This window comes from Zonotrichia leucophrys, chromosome 17 (genome assembly GCF_028769735.1).
Source record: "Zonotrichia leucophrys gambelii isolate GWCS_2022_RI chromosome 17, RI_Zleu_2.0, whole genome shotgun sequence".
Taxonomy (NCBI): domain Eukaryota; kingdom Metazoa; phylum Chordata; class Aves; order Passeriformes; family Passerellidae; genus Zonotrichia; species Zonotrichia leucophrys.
This window is the reverse complement of record NC_088186.1, coordinates 6,321,912-6,344,634: the sequence shown is the minus strand read 5'-3', so window position 1 is coordinate 6,344,634 and position 22,723 is coordinate 6,321,912. Positions and strand designations below refer to the sequence as shown.

Here is a 22,723-nt window from a genome sequence, read left to right as displayed (position 1 = left end):
AAAGATTTTGGCTGTGCAAGGCACAAAGATGTAGATGAAGGAGACAAGAGCAGAATGTGCTGAAGAATGAGAACAGAACAAGCAGAGACAGAGGGGGCAGGTGAAGGACAAGAGGACATCATCACCTGTGGAGCTGTCACAGCTGTGGGAGAGGTTGTTGCACTGGCAGGGCTCACACGAGCTCTGGTTGAACCTGTAGAAGCCCTCACTGCACCGGTCACACTTCAGGCCCGTGACACCAACCTTGCACTGGCACTTCCCAGAGCTGCAGAGGAAAAACAAACAGTGAGATATGGCTGTGCTGGGAGGCATCCAAGGTACAAACCTGCAGGCAGGGTTTGGGACTCCCTGTATTCCTTTCTGCTGGAAGCAGGACATGAAACACAGGGGCAACCATTTTCAAAAGTGATGGGGACTTCCAGAAAGGACGAGTGTCTGCCAAGCCAGTTGCCCTGACAGCAATTTCCAGCTGGGCACCAGAAATCATTGCTCATTCCAGAAAGCCTTGGCCCAGAGCCATTCCCTTGCATCAGATGCTCCCACAGCCCCTCTGGAGTCCCTGCTCCACCTGCACCAGCCCTGGGTCCTGCAGGACACAGGCACAGCCATGGTCACTGTGCCTGACCCATCCCAGAGCACCCACCTGGCTCATCCTCTCCCCTCCACACCAGTGCTGAGCAGCACCTCCCAGATTTCTGTGTGAGCAGACAATTCCCTGCTCACCAGCTGCTCTGCTGGCTCCCCTGGGAGCTGGGGCAGCAGCTCATGTGTCCTGCTTGGCTCCAGCCAGGGCAGGTGTCAGCCACCTGCACTCCCTCCTCTCCTCCTCCATGACCCCATTTATCCTTCCCCATCTCCAAGGACCCCTCTCTGCAGCTGAATTCCACCCAGTACAGCCAGGGAGAGACAAGAGAGGGTTCTCCCCTCCCCAGCAGAGGCTTCCACTGCAGCTGACCCAGACAGAGCTGTTTGCTTGGGCACAGTGTGACTGCAGGTAGGGTGGAGCTCTGCACTGTGAACACACAGGGCATTGCTGGTGGCTGCCATGAGCAAACAAATACCAGGAGCTATAAAAAGCAAAGGTTACCCTCATTCCTTTGGTTTTCTGTGCTACTCTCTCCACACGGAGGCTTCCAATGCTTTGCTTTCATAACAGACTTCATACACTGGCAGCATTTAGCTCAACCCTCAGAGGAATCCCAGCAATGGATAAATGCTCCTTCCCATCCAGCCCTGGGCACAAACACTCTGGAGGTGCCTCATCCCACCTGGGCACACCGGGAACAGCCAAGCCAAGGCACAGAGAGCACCCAGTGCCCCTGCACATCCCAACAGCCCTGGGGGCACCTGCAGGAGCCCCAGCCCTGCCTGCTGCAGGGAACCACCACAGCAACCCCAATAAACAGCATTGCTCCCCTCCAGGTGATGGATTGATCTGCAGAGGGGGTGATACAGACAGACAGACAGACAGACAGACCCACAGACAGCCCTTCCATGCTGCATCACCTCGGAGCTCTCCCCTGTGTAACCTCCTGTCCAAACACCTTTGAAACACCTTTTAAAATCAGCATTTCAGGCCTCACTGTGCCTGCACAAAGCCCAACCATTGTTCCCCTTCTCCTCCTGGAAAGACTGAGCAAGGCACAATTTGCTCCTAAAAGCCTCCAGAAAAATCTGCTGATTAAAACTAATAGATGTTTGATGCACTGCTGACGTGTTGTTTTTAAGTAAAATGCTGTAGATTGAGATGTTTTGGGCAAGACATTGCTTCTGTTAGAAATCAGCATAATTCATTATTTCTGTTGTTTGTTTGTTTGCCAAAGGAAAAGGAACTACTCACCAAAATACAGACCTCAGCCCATGGGGCTACACAATTAAATACCTGTAGAATCTGAAATCTCAAGGATATTTAATGGCCTGATTAGAAGAAGAAGAAATAAATATGATGTTTCCTTGCTCTCCAGGCCATTATCTAGAAGTGCAGCAGGCAGATGCAAAATTCAAAGGCATGCTGGTAAGCAGCTCAGTATGTTTGGCTGGTAAGCAGCTCAGAATGTTTGACTTTTAAAGAGCTTTTCACAAGACCCAACATTAATCCAAACGTTGTCACAGTGTTTAAAATGAGCGCAAACAAAAAGCAGCTTTTTAATATTTGCTCCTGCCTGCTACTGCTATTCCTGTAAGAGGGCAGGGACAGGCAGGGAAAAGCAAGTGCTGTGGGGAGGAAAATCTGATATTTAGCCTGAAAACACATCTTTTGGGGATGCAGCATTTGAGCTGCATCATCCTCACCCTCCCTGGCTTCCTCCTGGAGTTCAGAGAGCTCTGTTTGTCTCCCTCATGTCCTGACCCAGCCTTTCTCTCAATGACACCCTCCTCTTCCTCCCTGCTTCCACACAGACTCCCATTTCATTGCTTTCAAGGAGCTTTATTTCCCCAATGACCCTGCTGGAGCTCAATTCAGCATTTTGGGGCACAGTCCCTTGATTTTACTCGTTAGCTTAGAAATAACAGGAAAGAAAGCTTAAAAAAGAAGAAGAAGAAAAAAAAAAAGACTGTTTGGAAAGTTTGGTTTGAATGCCTCTTGAACAGACCTTTTCTCAACATGTTACACATGGCACAGAGCCAAGTCCTGCATGTGCAAGAATTAAATCACTCAGCAAATATAAAGCTTTGCCTGTGGTCATTGCTTCCACAGAATAAAGCCCCCTTACAACACTCCTTTTTATAGCTCCAGCCCAGCAAAGTCTGTCAGACACTTTTTAAAGCAAAGGTCAATGATATAAATGCATTGAAACCACCAAAAAAAAAAAAATCCTGTTAACAGACCAATTGTGCCCATAAAAATCCAGAAATCTGAAAGAAAAGACCCACAGTTTAATACTTGCACAGTGAGAACTGAACTGGATTTTGAGTATCAGCCAAGAATTTCTTTTTGGGGGGAAGTGGGGAGAACGAGGGGGATGGGAAGAGGGAAACGTTTTGATGCAGCAACATCAATTACTCAACTCCACTTCAGATGATGATTAACCCCTGTGAGGCCAGCCAACGTTCAGCTCTCACAAAGAATTGATACAAATATCTGTTGGGATAAAACCAGACTCCCAGTAATCAAAGTCTCCTGCCAGCATTGGTTTCTAGCAGGTTTTTATGAATACACTCACTCTGGGGAGCGTGTAGGTGGTGTGTATCACCATCACATCATCCATCAACCTTACAGATGTTTCCTACTGATTAAAACCATCACCAGCACGTCAGGCACTGGCCAAAGGAGCAGGCAGTGACTGCTGGTCAGGGACAGCCACATCCAAGGCTTGGATCCAGCATGGAATGATGTGACCCCTGGGGACATGGCAGGTTTGGGACCCCCCAAGGCAGGAGCTGGTTCACCTGAGCACCCTCAGGGTCCCTGTTCTGCCTCAGGGGCTGGACTGAGACACAGCCACCCCAGGCAGCAGCATTCCCACAGCCATGGGGCAGGGCAGTGTAAATAAAATATTGGGGCAGGGACAGCCTACACCCCAAATTATGTCTCATTTCCAGTCCCCACAGCTCCCTTGAATCCTCTCAAGGGGAAAGAGCCACAGGATCCCATCACTTGCCATGTGATTTGTGCTACTGGTGGCAACCAAATGTTCCCTGAGCTGGGATTTTAGACAGGATTGCAGCTTTACAGGTACAGAAGTGAAGGGGACACAGCAGAGACACCCTGGGCACTGATAGAGGACTGCAGGCAGTTTTGATCCACCTGAAGTGTCTGAGGAACAGGGAACACAGAGAACAGGGAACACAGAGCATCCTGCAGGTGATTTCCTGCCAGGTCTGGTGCCTGGGGAAGGACACAGTGAGGGGCTGGGCTTGGGAGCTGGGGCACTGCCCTCACTTTGCACAGGCTGCACAGGAACTCAAGGCCTCATCACAAAGGGAAAAAAGCATTAAAAGTGTCTGTGATCTGAGACAGAGCACAATGTGCAGCCACATCTGCAAGGGGTCCCCACTCCTCCTCCACACAAACATCTTGATTTTAGCAGGGACATGACAGGCACAAGATGGATGGGAGGATGAAGGACCATGGCCTTAGGGGCTGTTGGGAGACAAGCTGTGCACAGTTAATGGTCTGACAGAAACCCCTCAGCGAGCTCCAATCATTCCTCTTCTTCCCTTTTTTTCCCCCATGGAGGAGCAATGGAGAAATTAATTTTGAATAATTTCCCAGACACCAGGAAAGCCCCAGTCAGAGCCCAGGAACTCCCTGGCCATGTCAGACCCAGCCTAAACAGCACAGCACCAAGCCCTTGTGCCTTTATTTTCAAAACATGTGAGATTGGTCAGATTTTGGGGCAGAGGCAGAGAAGGAGGGAGCTCCCATGGGTCTCAAACCATGCAAAACATACAACAAGAGATTTTCCAAATGCATTTATTGTTTTCCCTTGAAGCCCAGAGCACACAGCACACCCTGCCCAGCTCAGCATCTCCCCAGGCAGCCCCAGGAGAGCTGGGCAGGGCCACACTGCCCTAAGAAAGAGGGAAATGAGGGCTAAACCAGCCCTTCCCTGGCCATCTCCAGCTTCACCTGTCCCCTGGGGAAGCCCCAGTGACAGCAATGTCCCTCAGCTGTCCCAGCAGGGCACAGGGTGTCCCTGCAACAGCCACAGTTCACAGCAGGCGCTGTGGGAATGAGGGAAATCGTGTTGAACCATGAGCATCTCTAAAACAAACCCCATGAAAAGGCTTTGTCACACTTTGATGGGATAAGACAAAAGGATTCTGTGCAAGATTAGGAGGATTCAGAAGAGATGGCTCCAAAAATGGAGTGTTCCTCCAGGGAGCTGGGCTCCTTTAGTGCTGATTTTCTGGGGTGTCTGACAGCAGCCAGGGCAGGAATCTCTCTTACACCTTCCTGGGCAATGTGGAAAAGTTCACATTGAAAGCCAAATGCTCCAAGACACTTTGGTGGGAAAGCAATGCTGTTACCACTCAGAATAATCACAGAATCATTCAGGTGGAAAAGGCCTCCACAATCACTGAGTCCAACCTCTGATCATCCCCAGAGCCCTGAGTGCCATGTCCAGTCTGCTGAGCACCTTCAGGATGGGGACTCCACACCTCCCTGGGCAATGCTACACAACCTTTTCCATGAGAAATCCTTCCTGGTGCAGCTTGAGGCCACATCCTCTCATCCTGAGGGTACCAAGCACCCTCCACGTGCTGACTTTTCTGTCACTCAGTCATTGAATATCAGCACGTGGGGAAGGGGAGAGCAGGAAAAAGCCCCACATTGGGTTTCTCCTCCCCACTCCTCAGCCCTACCCAAAGCTGCTGGTGGCTGAGGTGGCTCTGTGGGAGAGCCAGTGGGGCCAGGGCCAAGCCCTGCAGCAGCCACCAGCTCTGAGCCCCTTTGTGGAGGGCACAAGAAGCAGAGCTTTATGGGGGCCAACACTGGCCCATTGTGTGCCACATTCCTCACTCGGTGCTGGGGCATGGCAGCTGCTCTGTAGGGCAGGAGCAGGGGCACTTCAACACTTCCCAGCTCTGAAAGGCCACTCTGTAAATGTCAAAGGGCCACCTTGTCTGGCCACCGCCGCCTCCGCAGCCCCAGCTCCCCCAGGAGCCAGGCAAAGCCAGGAAAATCCAGCCAGGGCTCTGCAAAGCTGGGAATCTCCAGTCAGAGCTGTGGAAAGCTGGGAATCTCCAGCCAGGGCTCTGCAAAGCCACAAATTTCTAGGCTGGGCTCTGGAAAGCTGGGAATGTCCAGCCAGGGCTGTGCAAAGCCAGGAATCTCCAGGCAGGGCTCTGGAAAACCAGGAGGCTCTGGAAAGCCAAGAATCCCCAGATAGGGCTGTGGAAAGCTGGGAATGTCCAGCCAGGACTGTGGAAAGCTGGAAATGTTCAGCCAGGGCTATAGAAAGCTGGGAATCTCCAACCAGGGCTGTGCAAAGCCAGGAATCTCCAACCAAGGCTGTGCAAAGCCAGGAATCTCCAGATAGGCCTGTGGAAAGCTGGGAATCTCCAGCCAGGGCTCTGGAAAGCCAGGAGGCTCTGGAAAGCCAGGAATCTCCAGGCAGGGCTCTGGAAAGCCAGGAATCTCCAACCAGGGCTCTGGAAAGACAGGAGGCTCTGGAACGCCAGGAATCTCCACTCAGGGCTTTGGAAAGCCAGGAATCTCCAGGCAGGGCTCTGGAAAGCTGGGAATCTCCAGGCAGGGCTGTGCAAAGCCAGAATCCCCAGGCAGGGCTGTGGAAAGCTGGGAATCTCAAGCCGGGGCTCCGCAAAGCCAGGAATTTCTAGGCTGGGCTCTGGAAAGCCAGGTATCTCCACTCAGGGTTCTGGAAAGACAGGAGGCTCTGAAAAGCAGGGAATCTCCAACCAGGGCTGTGGAAAGACAGGAATCCCCAGATAGGGCTTTGGAAAGCCAGGAATCTCCAACCAGGGCTGTGCAAAGCCAGGAATGTCCAGGCTGTGCCCTCCAGGTGAGGTGCCCTTGAAGGAGGGGGGGCAGGCAATGGAAACTCCACACTGACCCTGCAGAGGGAGGCTGGATGGGATCCTGCACAGTTCCACGAGTTCCTCACTCACTGCAAAGTCTCAGCCCCAGCTGGTGGGTGCTGGATTCCCAGAGTAACCCTGGGGATCATGTGCAGGGAGCTAAAAGGACACATCAGTGGGGTGCCAGGGAATGGGGTGATCCCCACTGAACATCCACTGTGCCCAAAGGGGTCCCTCCATCCCCAGACCTCTGCTGGTGCCTCTGCTCAGACAGCAGAAGACCCAGGGTACAAGCAGTGCCTGAAGCACACACTGGGCATCACCTCTCAATCAGAATTTAACCACAAAAGCTTAAAAAAGTTGAGCCCATATTTCTTTTTGAGGCAGTCAGTGCTTGCCAGAGCAGCAAAGTTTGCAACAGCCAACACAGGAATGGCAAAGCCTGCTGGAAAATCCCCAAAATAACAGGATTTCTGAGAAGCCATAATTACCATAGGGGAGATGATAACAATCCACCTCTCCCTGCTGCTGTGTCCAGTCACTCATTCATTTCCCATTCCTGCCTGCAACTGAATAAAAATGGGTTCAGGTGCCTTTACCTTCCTGTGGGAGGAGAGAGGAGGAGGAGAGCTAATCAGATATAAAGGATGTGAGAGGATGGAATAGGGGAGAGATTTAGATAATTAAACCATGCAGAAAAATAGGCTTTAACAGGGTATTCTTCTGCTTTTCTGACGTCCACATGTAATAATTTCCGCTACAAAACAAGATCTGTTCTCTGCACAGTGATGCTGACAAGGCATTACTGGGAGATAATGAGCCACCAGTTGTGCTCATCCAATCTATAAAAGGGACAGCAGTCTTTTTAAAGAGAAAAAAGGGGTTTGTCTGGTTTTGGGGGGGTTTTAAAGCACAAGTCCTTGAGGGCTTCAGCTCCCAAGGTCACATCTCCAAAGGGGAGCAGTGCCTGGTGTGATTTACTGGATTGCTGAAATACAGCAGGATGGAAAGAGATCCCACTCAAAAGAGACATTTCAGAAGTGTGATGACACTGTGCAGACAGAAAATGAAGATTTTATCTATGCAAAACAACAACTCCATCACTTCCCCCAAATAACCCCCGGGGTCTGGCATGGCCAGCAGCCCTGCAGGCTGGTGAAGCTCCACGAAAAGCTTGAATTTCAATGGACCTGCATTTCCTGACCACTGAAAAAAACCCACCAAATCCTGCCTCACATGAGGTCCAAGGTGTGTCCAGACTGTGCCACACCAGGCTGTCCCCCACAGTCTCTTTGCTCCTTCCCACATCCCACCAGCTCCCCAATCCCAGTGTGTGGCTCTCCCTGCCCAGCTCCCAAGGTCCCCCAGAACCCCCAGCCCTCATTCAAAGGCCTCAACAAAGCACTTTGTCCAGGCTCTTGCAAATCCCCACGAGCTGGGGTCACAGGATCAGCCTCTCCACACAGAATGCCACCACAAAGGCAGCACACAGGGATGGCCCCTGCCCTCCCTGCTCCAGGGCACAGCCATGCCCAGGGACACTCTGCCTTCACTCCTTTTAACATGAACACAAAGCCTGAGGTCCCCTGGAGGGGGCAAAGCATCTTTGTATTAACACTTGGGTATTTTTATGTGTGAGTTATCATTTTTTCTCCTTTTTCCCACTGGAAATGAGTGACAGGAGCTCTCTCTCACATGAGTTATGCCCAGCCTGCAGCACAAACCATGCAGGAATTGGGATCACAGGGCTGTCTGTGCAGCTGCTGGGTCAGCAAAGCAGCAGAGCACTGCACCCTTGGGCATGGGATCTCAGCCCACAGCAACCAAAGGAGACCAGACATCACCTTCAAGCTGTCTGCTGGAGTTCTGCTTCCCACTGCCCTTCTACTTGCGGGGAAACTGAGGCACAGGCAGAGGGAGCAACTTAAACTGATCCACAGCCCCCAGTTTAACAGGCATCTGTTTGCTCTAGGGACAGTGGCAGCATATGTGCATGATTAGTTTAGAGATTTTTAAGGGAACTGGAAAAACCTAACCCAGTTTAGATGGCTAACCTGGGTTTAGGTAAACCATGTGGCAAAGCTGTGTCAGGGGAGGTTCAGGATGGATACCAGGAAAAGGTTCCTCCCCCAGAGGGTGCTGAGCACTGGAAAAGGCTCCCCAGGGAATGGTCCCAGCCCCAAGGCTGCCACAGCTCCAGGAATGGTTGGGCTACACTCTAAGGCACAAGGAGGGATTGTTGGGGTGTCTGTGCAGGATTATCCTTGTGGGTCCCTTCCAGCTCAGAACATCCTGTGATTCTGTGATCCCTAAAACCCACAGCAGCCACAGCTCTCCCCTTGTTCCCTGGCACCGCTGCATCACTTCTCTTCCCTAGAACCAGGACAAAAACCAAAATCCCCCAGGAAATCAGGGAATTGAGGGCTGAACCCTCCTGCCAGGCAGCAGCATCTCTCAGCAGCATCTCTGCTTCACAGCTCCACTCCCTGCTCACATCCCAAACCCACAGGAGCACCCACGCAGGGCCAGCTGCTCGTGGGCTAAACATGCTGCCCCCACAGCTTCAGGGAAGGGAGAGCCACTCACACCCCAGTGCTGGGCTGGGAAAAGTTGGGATAAACACTCAAAGGAGGTGTTTAAATCCAGGCCAGCCCTCCTGCAGATGAGCTGGGTCACACTGGGCTGCCCTGGGCCATGTCTGCAGTGCTACATGGGGATGGGCAGTGCTGCCAGCAAGGTAAAAATAACCAAAAACTGCAGAGTCATCTGCCATCTCCTGCTCCCCAGGAGGGGGATGCTGCCTCATCCAGGCTGGTTGGTGCTGCCTGCAGTCCTGGTCCTTCACACCCCACAGCCAGGTTTGCATGGAGAATTATCTCAGGGTGTGTTTGAAGAGCTGAGCCTGCACAGCTCCTCACACCAGGGCACGAGGGCTGCAGAACCAAAGGCTCCTCACACAAACATCCTTCCCTCTCCCTGCTCATCCCAGCTCTGTGTGCTGGCTCAGCTGGGGACACTTTGGGTGCCAGAGGGTGCAGAGGGCCAGAAACACCATGAGAAGCCCCAGTGCTGCCCTGGCTACTGAGACTGGAGACCACCAACCCCAGCCTGCTCCTGCTGCCTCTGCCCGGCTCCCTGCCCAGCCTTAGGGAGCCAGAGATGAGAGCTCAGGCACAGGACTGCTGCTCACAGGAAGGAAAAAAGGGAAAAGAATTGCACAGGAGAGATGTGGGCTGGCCAGCCATGGTGACCTTCCCCAGCAGCACTGATCACTGTCACAGGGGAGATGTGGGCTGGGCATGGTGACCTGGGCATGGTGACCTTCTCCAGCAGCACTGATCACCTCCACTCCCCACCAGGCTGAGAGGTTCTGCTTTCCTCAGAGGATACAGCACAGCCTTCAACTCAAGGGCTCCAAAAGACAGTGAGAAATGTAGTTCCTGGCTGGGGCTGCATCCCCACTGCCAGGCACCCTCCCCCCTTGTCCCTGTCCCCAGAGCAGGCACACAGCCCTGCCAGCCCTCATGTGCACCCACATGAGTCACCGTCCTCATTCTCCACCACTCTGACCTTGACCATGGCCCTTGAAACTTCAGCTTCTCTCCCCACCCTTCCTCCATGGACTGTGAACACTTCCAGGCCACAGCTATCTTTAGCAAGCATCTCCACCGCATCCAACCCAAAGAAATGTGATTTTTTTCTGAGGTTTCTAGGCGTTAACCACAGCAGGGACAATTCCCTCCCCTCTCCAAGATGTGTCAGCCCTCCCTGAGCAGCCCAGGGCTCCATCCAGCCCCTCAGCTTGAGCCACACACAGCTTTTCATCTAACAAAAAAACCACCCAAACCAGAGCACAGAAATGCTCTGCCATCCCACAGGGGGATCTGTGTGGATCTTCCTAGATAATCAAATTTAAAGCACCACCAAAACAGAGCTTTGATTAGCAGCCATGGAGCCCATTCATAGCGACAGCATGTCAGGTCAATGTTCACTCCCAAAATCAACTCTGCGCCTCAGGAAAGGGATTTTTTTTAATTTTTGTTTGATGGTCTGCATTTGAGGTCTGGTTAACAAACAGGGCACTTGGGTTGCCATCTGGCCAGCCCAAGAGCATGCTGAGAAATAATACAAATAATCATCATATGGTGGTGCTGTATTTAAAAGGCACTTTTACAAAAGCCTGGGAGAGCTGACTGAAACCTAAGAGGGATCTTTGTGTGCCCTGAGGGCTCGGCCTTTGGGCACTCTGCCCCTCCAATCAGGAACCCTTAGAAAGGGTCAGAGTCCAAAATCTCTGCTGCTGTTCCACCCAGAGCCCCACTGGAACAGCCATGGCTCTCCTCTGAAGCCTCACTCAGGAATTCGCTTGTGCAAGTCGAGCTGGGCTGGTGCTTTATTAAATAAATAAATTGTACAACTTACAGGATTTTCCATGTCAACAAAACAGTAGCTGGTTGCTGGTATTGGGCAATGCCTGCGTGCCTCATCCCTGAGCAGAGACTGCCTGAGGGACACTGCTGCTCCTCCAGCGACTGCTCAGCAGCCACCCAGGGCTGCCAGCAGAGAGCCAAAATTCCCTTCCTGCATTCACACACCCATTGCCCTGCAATGCATGGGAGGTTCTCCTACCCATCAGCCAGATCCCCCCATCCCTGGTGCTTGCCCCCAGCCCTGCCAGCTGCAGCAGGAGCTGTGCCCAGCCCTGGTGCCCACTCTGACACTACAGGAGCAAGGGGAGCACCTGCCCTGCTGCCCTTTGTGTCCCACTCCATTTTCCCACACACATCACTACAACAGCCCTTCTGATGCCCCCAGCCCTGCAACACAGACAACTGACCTATTTTTCTCTTTTTAAACACCCAGAGGTCATCTCTGTCTGCAGCAAACCCCTGTGGGGCGGGAAGGGAAACAGAGTGATCTCTGTTAGCAACATCCCCCTCCCCAAATCTCCCTGCACGTCTTGCCCTGTGCTGCCTCTTCTGAATGGCTGAGAATGAGCATCTCCCCCATCCCTCCAGGCTGTGAAATGGTGCTGAGGAGAGGCTGGGGAGTCCCTGCTGTTTCTGGCTCCACACAGATGGTTCCAGCTCCACCTCATTCTCCTTCACAACTCAGAGCATCTCACCTGAAGCTCCCAAGGGCGTTCCTTGGCTCGCCCCATGCAGTGAGACATGGGGAGACACCAGACATGTCCATGCTTCACCCACTGCCCAGCAGCTCACAGCTGGGGTAAGAACACTCCCCTCCAGTTAACCCAGTTACTCCATTTCCCCTCCTCTCCCAGTTCCCAAGGATTTGCCCCATCTGCCTTTCTGCCCAATTCACCTTTCCAATAGATCTGACCACAATCACACTTTCAATTCTGTGGCAAACCCTGATGCTTCCAGGCACATCTTCCCATACCTGAAACAGCCACTAAAAAAAACAAAAAAGTGATAAAACTTCATACTTCCCACCCTCAAGAATCACCTCTTTTAGTAAGAAGGTCACTTTCCTCAACTGGAGAGCTACTTTTAAGCTCTGAATTGTCAGAGCTTATGCAAGCAGAAAAATGCAACACTGAAACAAAAAGGAAGGACATCAACAGAGGGTTTGGTCGTTTGGGAAAAGATAATGTATAAAATAATTACAGGCAGCATGTCCCTGCAGAGCATTCTGACTCTGACTCAGCCCCTGTCCTGGCAGGGACCTGCAGGTGTTGAACACACGCTGAGCCCAGACCCAGCCCTAGAAGACAAAAAGGCAGCCTGGGAAGGCTGGAAGTTGCTGCAGGGTGGTTGCTGAGCTCTCCTCCAAGGAGAGACTTTGCAATTGCTGTCCCCATGAGCACAAAGTGCAGAGCCAGTGGGTCAGGCTGCTGATGGTGAGATCCTGCAGGAACAGAGATCCCCCAGCTCAGGCACTGCCTCTGATGGCTGACAGATCACTGCCTGGAAAATCATTGCGTGCCAGCTTTCACAAGGCAAGATGTGAGGGTGGGTGAGGTGAAATGAAGAGGAACACATTCATTATACAAGAGCTCCAGCATCAGCTCTGGTGCCTGTAAACACCAGGCAAGGCAGGAGCTGACTCTGCTCTCAGGCTGCCGCTTCCACCCCAGCGCTCAGCGAGGGCAGAGCACAAAGCTGTGCCTGCCTCTGGCATAAAACCCATCCCTTTGGAAAAGAAACCCCTCCACAGACCCCAGCTCCTGCTCCCTTCCCAGCTCAGGATTGAGGGCAGCCTCACTAAGAGATGCACAAGGCACTGGGAGAGGTTCTGCTTCCATGCGACTCCAAAACACAAGTCAGCTCCCTTGGGGGCTGCCAGGGCTTTTGCCACAACCACAGATATTTTCATAATTCAGCTCTTGAATGAGGAAGAACAATCTTCATGAATTTTTATAAGACCAGCTTCCCTCCTGCTTATTTTTTTTCCTTTTAAACACCAGCAGAGACAACAAGACCCATTCCTGCCCAAAACCCAAACCACCCCAAATCCCAATGCTTTGTGTGCAGAACTGTGGGTTACTCACTGGTCAGCTCTTGAATTTTTATAATTCAGCTCTTGAATGAGGAAGAACAATCTTCATAATTTTTTCTAAGACCAGCTTCCCTCCTGCTTATTTCTTTTCCTTTTAAACACCAGCAGAGACAACAAGACCCGCTCCTGCCCAAAACCCAAACCACCCCAAATCCCAACGCTTTGCGTGCTGAACCGTGGGTTACTCACTGGTCACACTGCTCACTGGTGGCTCCAGCAGGGCTGCAGCTGCAGGGCTGGCACTGCTGGCCTCCCAGCTGGGGGAAGAAGCCGTGGGCACAGCTGTGGCAGCCTGGCCCCGTGTAGCCAGGCAGGCAGTGGCACTGCCCCGTGGTCAGGTTGCATCCGGCGCTGCCCACCGAGCTGCAGTTGCACAGATCTCCTGCAAGGAAAGAGAAACAGAGGCATGGAACCACAGAACTGCAGAATGGCTTGGGTTGGAAGGGGCCTTAAAGCCCATTTCATTCCAAACTCCTGCTGTGGGCTGGGACAGCTTCCAGGCTGCTCCAAGCCATGTCCAACCTGGCCTTGGACACCTCCAGGGATGCAGCAACCACAGCTGCTCTGGGCACCCTGTGCCAGGGTATTGTAGCCATGGTATTTTCTGAAAAATCCTTTCCTTAGGATTTTTTTCTCCTGAGAAGCTGAGAGGCCTCAGGAACAAAATGTAAACAATGATTATCTGCTGCTGTGGAATGCAACAGGTGCATCTGTGATTGGTCTCATGTGCTTGTTTCTCATTAATGGCCAATCACAGCCCAGCTGTCCAGACTGTCTCAGTCAGTCACAAGCCTTTGTTATCATTCCTTTTCCATTCTTAGCTAGCCTTCTGATGAAATCCTTTCTTCTATTCTTTTAGTATAGTTTTAATATAATATTTCATAAAATAATAAATCAAGCCTTCTGAAACATGGAGTCAGATCCTCATCTCTTCCCTCATCCTAAGACCCCTGCGAACACCATCACAGGGCATCACCACTCCTTCTGCATACCCCCATCACCACTTTAAGGATGATTTTTGCTTTAAAATGTTGAGATGATGGACAAAAACCACATTGGGAGCGCCCTGGAGTTTGAAACACCACAGCTCATGCTTGAAATCTCTCCAAGGAAGAGCTACAAGATTATGGGTACAGCTATCTAAAATTTATCTATATATAGCTGTAAACAATGTCTTTATGTACATACACACACCCTCTGACTCCAGGAGCTGACAAGCAATAAGTGTGTAATATCAGGATAAAATCAGCAACAGGTTGCAAAGTCATTAATTCTGAGATCCTCCACTCCACACCACCGGAACAGCCCTGGTACCACAGAACAAACTCTGACAGGACAAACTGGCAGCAGCATCTCCCACTCCTGAAGAAGGGAAGAATCCCCACAAATCTGCCCTCAGGGGAGCACCAAGTGCATGAAAACTCTTCTTCAAAAGCTGTGGTAGAGCTGGAGGCAGAACAGGGACCTCCACCACCTAAAGCAGACCACCCTCAGTCCTGTGGTGAGAGGGGATGGCTCTGGGGACCCAAACATTGTCTTTGGGGACACTATTATTTCTAGGGGTGCTGGAAAGCATGCACTGAACAGCTGCTTTTTTAGGAGAGAAGCAAATCTTTTGATCAAGTGATGAATTCCCAGTCCCCCCCCACACGTTATTTCTTGTAATACTTTAAAGCCCCAAATGCACTGAAGAGAACAAATTCTCCCTGGCAATTTGTTTCTGCCAAGAGCTTTATCTCTGTTCTTTCACTGCAAAATATTTAGTGCCTTAATAATTTAAAGTCTTCTTCTGCCAAGACTGAATTATAAACAAGGATTATTTGCAGAAATAGTGCATAAAGCATCAGGGGCTTTACACAACTGCTGGTGTTTGTTATTGCCTGAGAAGAGTCAGTATTCAGGGCACTTTAGGGAGATAGGAGAGGCCAGGTCCTCATCCCAAGAAAACTTGACTTAAAGCTCTTTTTCTTGTCATCCATGTTCTTCTAGCACACAAAGAACTGTGTTATTTAGCTTTATTACTGCACCATAGGATCTCCACAGAAGCCATGTTGTCCCTATACACCTGTGAAATTGCACCTAAATTTTCTTCAATCCAAACTATCAGATAGGACAAACACCTTAAGATCCAATTATCCACTTCAGCAGCCACTTCACATAATGAACTAAATTCCCAGCTCAATTATCCAAGCAGAACCATATCGATTTGGGCACTTGGGTTTCTCTCTCCCACCAGAGCAGAAACCACAGAAACTTGAGCAAAAGTGCTCTGGAGTTTGTCAAACATGCATCAAAACAAGTTTCCCTTTCAGAACTCAATATGTGGTACCATTGGACCTGCTAGACTTGATCAGGGGAAGAAAATGAGCATTGTGTCCACTCTAATGGCATGGGAGGCACTGACAGGGCAGGTCCCACACAGGGGGGATGAGCAGCTCCATGTGGAGACCACCCCTGTGCTCCATCAAAGCCAGAGCCACCATCCTGACACTCCAGGTGGATGGCTGGATGGACAGGGCAGCGCTTGAGGATGGTCCCCATCAGCACCATGGAGCTCTGCCCCATCACTTATGCCCCAGCAGGATGGCAGCACCTTGAACTTGAACTTGAACTTGACTTTGTAGCACCCACTGCTTTCCATCCAATGCTCCTGCCCATCAAAATTGCCCCAGTTCAGGTCAGGCTCTGCCTGAGCTGCCAAATTCAACAGCAGCACAGCCACTACTGCAACGCTGTGCCCCAGGAGAGTGAGAAATGCTGCAATAATCCAAAATAACACTGGCAAAACACCTTTTGCTTGGTGGAGCCTGGTTCTGCTAGTGATGGGGACAGCAGCTGTGAAATCACCCCAGGTGTGTGCTAAGGCACAGCTCAACAGATCCACAAGTTGTCTCCCAAAAGGGTCAATTCCTTGAAGACCCCACCTCTCCCATGACCCCAGAGACCTTTGGGAAGGGATGGTGGTCCCAGGTAGAGGAGCAGCATCCCACAGGGTCCCTGCCCACCCCAAATGCATCCAGCCCTGCTCCCACATGTATGCAGCCCCAAAACACCCCAGAGCTCTGTGGCTGGGCAGGGGAGGAGATTCAGGCAGCAGCACTGGAATGTGAGCTCCATCCAGGACAAGGGCTGCACAAGGATGTAGCAGGCTATGGAAAGCTGAGGGCTGATTTTAAGGACACTTTGTTGTCCCCACAGCAGCCGGGTGGCAGAAGGTGAGAACGGTCCTGAGCCAGAACAGGAACTGATAACAAACATCTGCCCTGGGCTCTGGGAACACAGCAAAGAGGATGAGCACTACAGAGGAAAATCAGGGAACACTGTCCTGGCTTCTGGCCAGAGCCTGGGTTTTAGGAGCCTTTGTTCAGTTTTCTCAGGCTGGTGTTTTGCTTTTGAAGATAACCTTCAAAAATACCTCACTGAGAGCTTTTGTGAAGGCAAAGGAATGAAGAGGGTGGATGATGTCCCACTCCAGACTGCACAGTCATGGTGGGAGGGTTGTGCTGAGGCTGGGACAACACCACCAGCAAGGGAGCCAAGGGCAAACACCTCTCAGGGGTGAGGCACTGGTCCAAGCTCTGACTCCTCTCAGTTTGCTATCCTGACTCATCCTTGCTCTGCCTCAGTTTCCCCATCTCAGGGTGTTCCCCTGCCCCCCAGGGCCTCCCAGCCCTGCTCGTCTCTGCCTGTTCCCCATTGCTAAACCACCAAGGTTCCCTTCCTTCCCCACAAAGCACCACACTACAGCTCAGAGCACTTGGTTATCACAGATAAAACCCACCACCTCTGCTCATGAAGGGACTGACAGGCTTTAATTCATTAACAGCATAAGGATGTTTTGAGGTCCAAGAATAGAGGCACCATAAAAAACCAAACACCTCTCCCTCCATTCAGGAACAATATTTCACCTTCACTTGGAGAAAGATGGAGTGGAAGGAAAGGTTCCTCATTTGGGAAGCAAGGGGCACACTGCTGTGTGAAGACAGATTTAATATTCAATTTCAGTTAGCCCCAACCTAAAATCAATTAATTTTTAGTATGCAAAAGCCATAAGTTAGCAATAAGCTGGGGAATAGATGTTTTATGTTGTATTGGGTCCACACCATGTAAACAGCACTGGCACAACCAAGAACCTCCAGGTCTGAGGGTGCCCTGTGACCCCTCAGTGGGGCCACCTCAAATTCCATCCTCCCCTAACAGAGATCTCAGCCTCCAAATCCCATCCCAATGCAAACCCCAACTCTGCAAACGCCAGCAAACACCCCAGCCTGTGCCAGATCCATCAACACCCCACATCCCTTCATCTCCCATCCCCTCCTAGTAATTAACCAGGGCTGGTTCTGATGGAAAAATCCTTCCTCAAATTACTTCCTTCACATCCTTTCAGCTTTGCAGTGTTTTAAGTTTTCACACATTTTATAAGCACCATTCCTCCTCCTTTCCAAGCCACTTAATGAATGAATAATTTAGAAAACAGGTGAAATATTTACAAAGGGTAAAGAAGCCAACACTGCGAAAGGCACGAAGGTCTCTGTGAAACCACATTAACTGGGGACATCCTGAACCAGAGCAGGTCCTGAATGAGCTCAGCTGCTCCCTGGGAGCCAGCCTGGAAAACCCAAGGTGCACATTTTGATTATAAGAACATGCAGCTGTAAGCTGTGGAGGCCCACAGATGCTATTTATTGTCCTGCTGCAAAGGCATCCCCAAGGAGACAGACATTTTCTGTTCTCCAGAATAGATGAAAGGGAAAAAAAAAACAAAATCATTGCTAACCTGGAGGTACTGTTGGGTTTTTGGGAGCCAGAGGTGCAGCCCCAGTTTGGCATCTGCAGCTCTGAAGCCAAGACAGCCCAGTAAGAACCTCACCCCCTAAATACTCCCCAGATATCCTAAAGGATTTAAACCACTGCACACAACAGCATCTCATCCCTGGAAAGGCTTTGTTTTTATATTAATTTAGCACTTTTCCCTCTTCCCCAGACTTCATTTCCAAATTCAAGCCCTACCTTCTCTTCCATTTCCCCTTCTCAATCCCTCTGCAGGCACCACTCCTGACAAGACAGGAATAAAGGGATCAGGCAGCAGGTTTAAAAATCTATCCAAAGTCATTTCCTTTCCCCTTGTAATTAAATTGTGGAACTCATTGTCAGGGGACGTTCTGGCTGCCAGAAATACCTGTGGCTTCAAAGCAGGACTGGAAAAGCTCACAGAGGACAGGTCCACTGGTGGCTGTTAAACACAGGGATCTGGAGGAAGCATCCTGATGGGAAAGGCTCTGAAACTCTGTCCAGAACAGTCAGGATCATGCCCTGTCCTCTTGGCATCCTCTTCTGGCCTTTCTTGGGTGGGTGAAGCTCTGCTCTGAGCCAGCCTGGCAGTTCTATTTTCTCCTTGTTTGCACTGCTCCAGTTCTTCCCCCAAACACACAAATCCCCCTTAAAGAGTTAGGCACTGCTCTTTGCACTGGGAATTTCTCCTCACTACAGCCAAAGGCACAGCTGTGCTGCACCACTGCTGTCTCTCTCCTTGCCTCCCAACAGGCTCTTTCCCTTCCCCCTGAGAAAACATTTCATCCCCTCAGCACAATGCACTGATGTGCCAAACCACCCCAGAATGGGATGAGGGTCAGGACAGTGGGCTGGTGACAGTAGGCATGAGCCAGCCATCAAAAGGGAAGGTCCCATCCTACCCAGACCTTGTCAAACAATTCCCTGAGCTCCAGCCCATCCCTTCCATGTCTCTGATGCACCACAGTGTGGTCCAGTCTGCCCTGGACTGGAATTTGGGTTCAGCTCCATCACTCCTCATGTGGATGCAACTCTACTGATGCTCTGAGTGCAGGAGCTGTTATCTCAGTGCTTTGCCCTCCAGCCTTTCCCCACAGCTGCAGCCGATCTGCGAGGGCACAGCCTGGCTGAGCTCTCCCCCAGGGAGCTGGGGAACATCTGCCATGGGCTAAGAGCTCCTGCAGGAACAGCCCAGAGAGGAGCTGGTGCACTGCAGCTTCCCAAAGAGAGGAGTTCTGCCAAATCCCAGAACTCATTCCCATCCAGACAGCACTCAGCACAAAATGAGAGTCAACTCTTGCATCATGAAGGTGCACTCAAGTGCTCATACCTGTAATTTACACTCACTTCAGGCTACAATGCAAAGCCAAAATGGTAGGAAGAGTATCTCTGCCTATCCCCCAAAAAGTTTATATGCACACAGGAGTGTCTTCTGTTATTCTGCATCACTTTGTTAGTGAGTGCCACATCCTGGGCACTCACAGCCTCCATCAAGCTCCAGGCTCTGCACAGTCAGGTGCTGATGGTGAAGGGAACTTCATTCACATTAATGCTGGTAAGAGTGTTGGAGTCACTTGTGTTGTTCCATAAAAGGCTTTTACAGGTCAACAAGGGGGAAAAGACAACAATTTCTCAATTCATATACATCACTTGTAACGTCATTAGAAGATTAAACACATCTGTTGAGGAATACTGTATCAGATTAAATCACTCACTTATCACTTGGAAAGCAGCACAAAGCCAAGGTCCCGACTTTGGGGTCACCAGCAGCTGTACAAGCATTTTTATCAGCCTGGAGCAGACAGGTTTGGGGCTTCAGCCAAACTCCAGCTCAGCCTCTGCCTTTCCAAAGGGATGGAGATCACCCCTCACCAGAGCTCACACCCCTCCTGCCTCCCCAGCCACGAACAAACCAGAACCCTGAGACCCTCCCCAAAGGCAGAGGCTGCTCAGTCTCTGGGACTGCTTATTTTTAGTCCTCCCCTGCACCTGCACGTGGTTTCTGAGCAGTTCCTGAAAGCTCCTCCACACAGAGCAATTTTGTTGCTTTTTCCTCCTTTTTGATGCTAAACAAGTCAGCAACCTGTGCAGAGAGCTTTGAACCTGCTCGTTCCCCAGTAAAGCTGCATCAAAAGTCAGACTCACAGGTGTAAAGCTGTCTTGGGAGACTAAAGGATAAAACCCTGTAAACATCGGGGGGGGAAAAAAAAAAGAAAAATATGGATTTTGATTAACTCAGTATTCCTCCTGCACTGGGAGATCCCCAGCTCACAGCTCTGCTGGAGCACAACACCTGAGGAGCTCCCATGGATGGGACAAGGAGATGTCAGGAGAACAGGAGGGGTCCTGGAGTCATTAAGATCCAGGTAACAGGGCAGGAAAGCTGTGCAGGGGGGATTACACAGCTGCAGCTGAGGAATTATTCATTCCTATAGAACAATAAGTTTCCACAGGCAGACAAACCCTCCGGGGTCTCTTACGAAGCAGACTGTGCACAAAGAGGAATGTGGCCCTAAAATGTTTATGATACAAGAAACTACAGTAACTTCAAACAGACCAAATACATACTTGAGGATTAAAACCTCCACAGTTAAAAAAAAAAAAAAAATGAATCCAAGCCTTTTAATTAATTTAAAAATAGTTTTGTTGGCGTTCTACTTTAGTTGATTAAATTTTCCCCGCTAATATTTCCACAAACGTCTGCAACCCTATAAATATTCCATGTTTCTGTTTGAAAATCTCTGTATTTTTTACCACCCAGTGTGTGACACAGCCAGCCCAACGCCGGGTTTAGAGATAAACAGGGTGAAAACTGACTTTGGCAAAGCACACAGAACCCTGGCAGCTCATCCCCTCCTGACAGATACTCTTGCGTGGCACCTCGCAGGAAACTGAATTGTTTTGTCAGCAAAATGCTTTCACTGGATGATCAAGACACCTCACACGGGATGGGAATTTATGAGCAGATTCCAATTTTAGTCTCTATCGACCATGGCCCAGCAGAGCAGGGGATTATGAGGAGCTGCATGAATAATATGAACTATAATCATCTGCTGAAGGCTCTGCGTGCTCTGATTCCTGCAAAAAGTAATTAAACTCCCAAACTTTGCTCGGTGCTTCGGGGAGCTGCAACTAATGAATGAACACGTTAATTTATGGGAGATTTAAGGCTCTTCAGAGAAAACCCTGAGCAGGAACCATCCTTCCAAGGAGCCATCCTTCCACCATCCTAGTGTTTGGGCTGTGAAGTTGTGCTGTGTGAATAACCAGCAAGAAAACAGAGATGAGCTCGGGTAACACCCCTTGATGACATCCTACCCCAGAGACTCCTCTGGGCAAGACCAGGGAGAACAGAGTCAAACCTTTTGTTTGAGTAACAGCTGGGTTTGCTGAGAAGCAAAACTTTCTTTTGCTGCTGCTGGTGGATCCAGGCAGGGGCAGGAGCAGCAGCACAGCCACCCCACACTCCAGGGATGCAGCAGAGCAGGGATTCTGTCCAGCCTGCAGGGGATGGATCTGCCAGAGGCAGGAGCTGCAACTAATGCATGAACATGTTAATTTATGGGAGATTTAAGGCTCTTCAGAGAAAACCCTGAGCAGGAACCATCCTTCCAAGTGTTTGTGTTTGGGCTGAGCAGGAACCATCCTTCCAAGTGTTTGTAAGGTTGTGCTGTGTGAATAACCAGCAAGAAAACAGAGATGAGCTCGGGTAACACCCCTTGATCACATCCTACCCTTCCCAGCAGGGCCCTCAGAGACTCCTCTGAGCAAGACCAGGGAGAACAGGGTCAAACCTTTTAGCTGGGTTTGCTGCTCATTGCTGAGAAGCAAACTTTCAGTTCTTGCTCTGCTGGCAGATCCAGGCAGGGGCAGGAGCAGCAGCACAGCCACCCCACACTCCAGGGATGCAGCAGAGCAGGGATTCTGTCCAGCCTGCAAGGGATGGATCTGCCCAGAGGCAGGAGCTGCCTCCTGCCCGCATGTTTGCCTGACACCATGAAGCTACTTCAAACCAAAACCCATTGCTGCAAGGCATGCAGCCTTCCAGAGCCTTCTCCCCTCCAGATACAACAGATCCTCCTCTCCCAAGTCACTGCAATCAACTCCTGATGCTCCCAGTGTATGGATGTGACCTCCAAGCTCCTCCTTCCAGAGCCAGCCTGGGGCTGAGCACCCACAGAACACCCAAGCCAAGAGCTCTGTGGGTGCTGCTGAGCAGGGTTTGTCATCCCCAGCCATGGCTCACACTGCCTGGGAGAAGAAAAGGGAATGGCCAAGTCCAGGCTGCTGGAAAGCCATTTTCTGCTGAGTTCAGAAATCCCAGAGTAGGTGCTGACACATCTGCTGCAGTGCCCTCAGCTGCTGAAAGGTGAGGACAGTGACAGCCTCCCTCTCCCATGCAGGTACACCATGTACAAGCTGCAGGGCTGGGGTCTCTTGGGAGGTTCCCAGGGAGGTGGCAAACACACACATGGCTGATCTCACTGCAAAACACAGTGCTGTTTTTGTTGTGAAGCCATAACTCCATTTCTTTACACCAGGTGTAACCAGCTCCTCACTGGTGCATGGAGGGAGCTGCAGCTTTGCCTCTCTGACCTTGGGCAGAGCCACCAAAGCTCAGCCCAGCCTGGGATGAACGTGGTCAGAAGTTATCCTTCCTTTCTCCTTCATTTACAGCACTCTTACACTGGGAGGGAAGACAAAACAAAAGCAAGGAGAAGCCAACAGCAACAGCACAACCCATCATTGAGTATAAAAATGCTTGGAGGGGAAATGCTGAGCAGAGGCAGAGGAGTGCTCTGCAGGTCCTGGAAGGAGGAGCACCCCACAGCCACAGCACCCCACCTTGTCCTGGGAATGGTCTTCACCTTTAGGGACAGACAGCACAAGCATCAGGCCCAGGTTTCTCTCCAAGCTTTAAATG

General features: G+C 50.8%; 1 protein-coding gene across 1 annotated transcript in view; it reads right to left on the bottom strand.

The window, feature by feature from the left end:
- The window catches only part of MEGF9 (multiple EGF like domains 9), a 49,845-nt gene that overhangs the window by 13,081 nt on the left and 14,041 nt on the right, over positions 1-22,723 (bottom strand). The window contains exons 2-3 of the mRNA XM_064727724.1: positions 13,198-13,390; positions 126-265 (exon numbers count right to left, since the gene is read on the bottom strand). Coding sequence (XP_064583794.1) covers positions 126-265; positions 13,198-13,390 — 333 coding nt within the window. The remainder of the gene's footprint in view (positions 1-125; positions 266-13,197; positions 13,391-22,723) is intronic.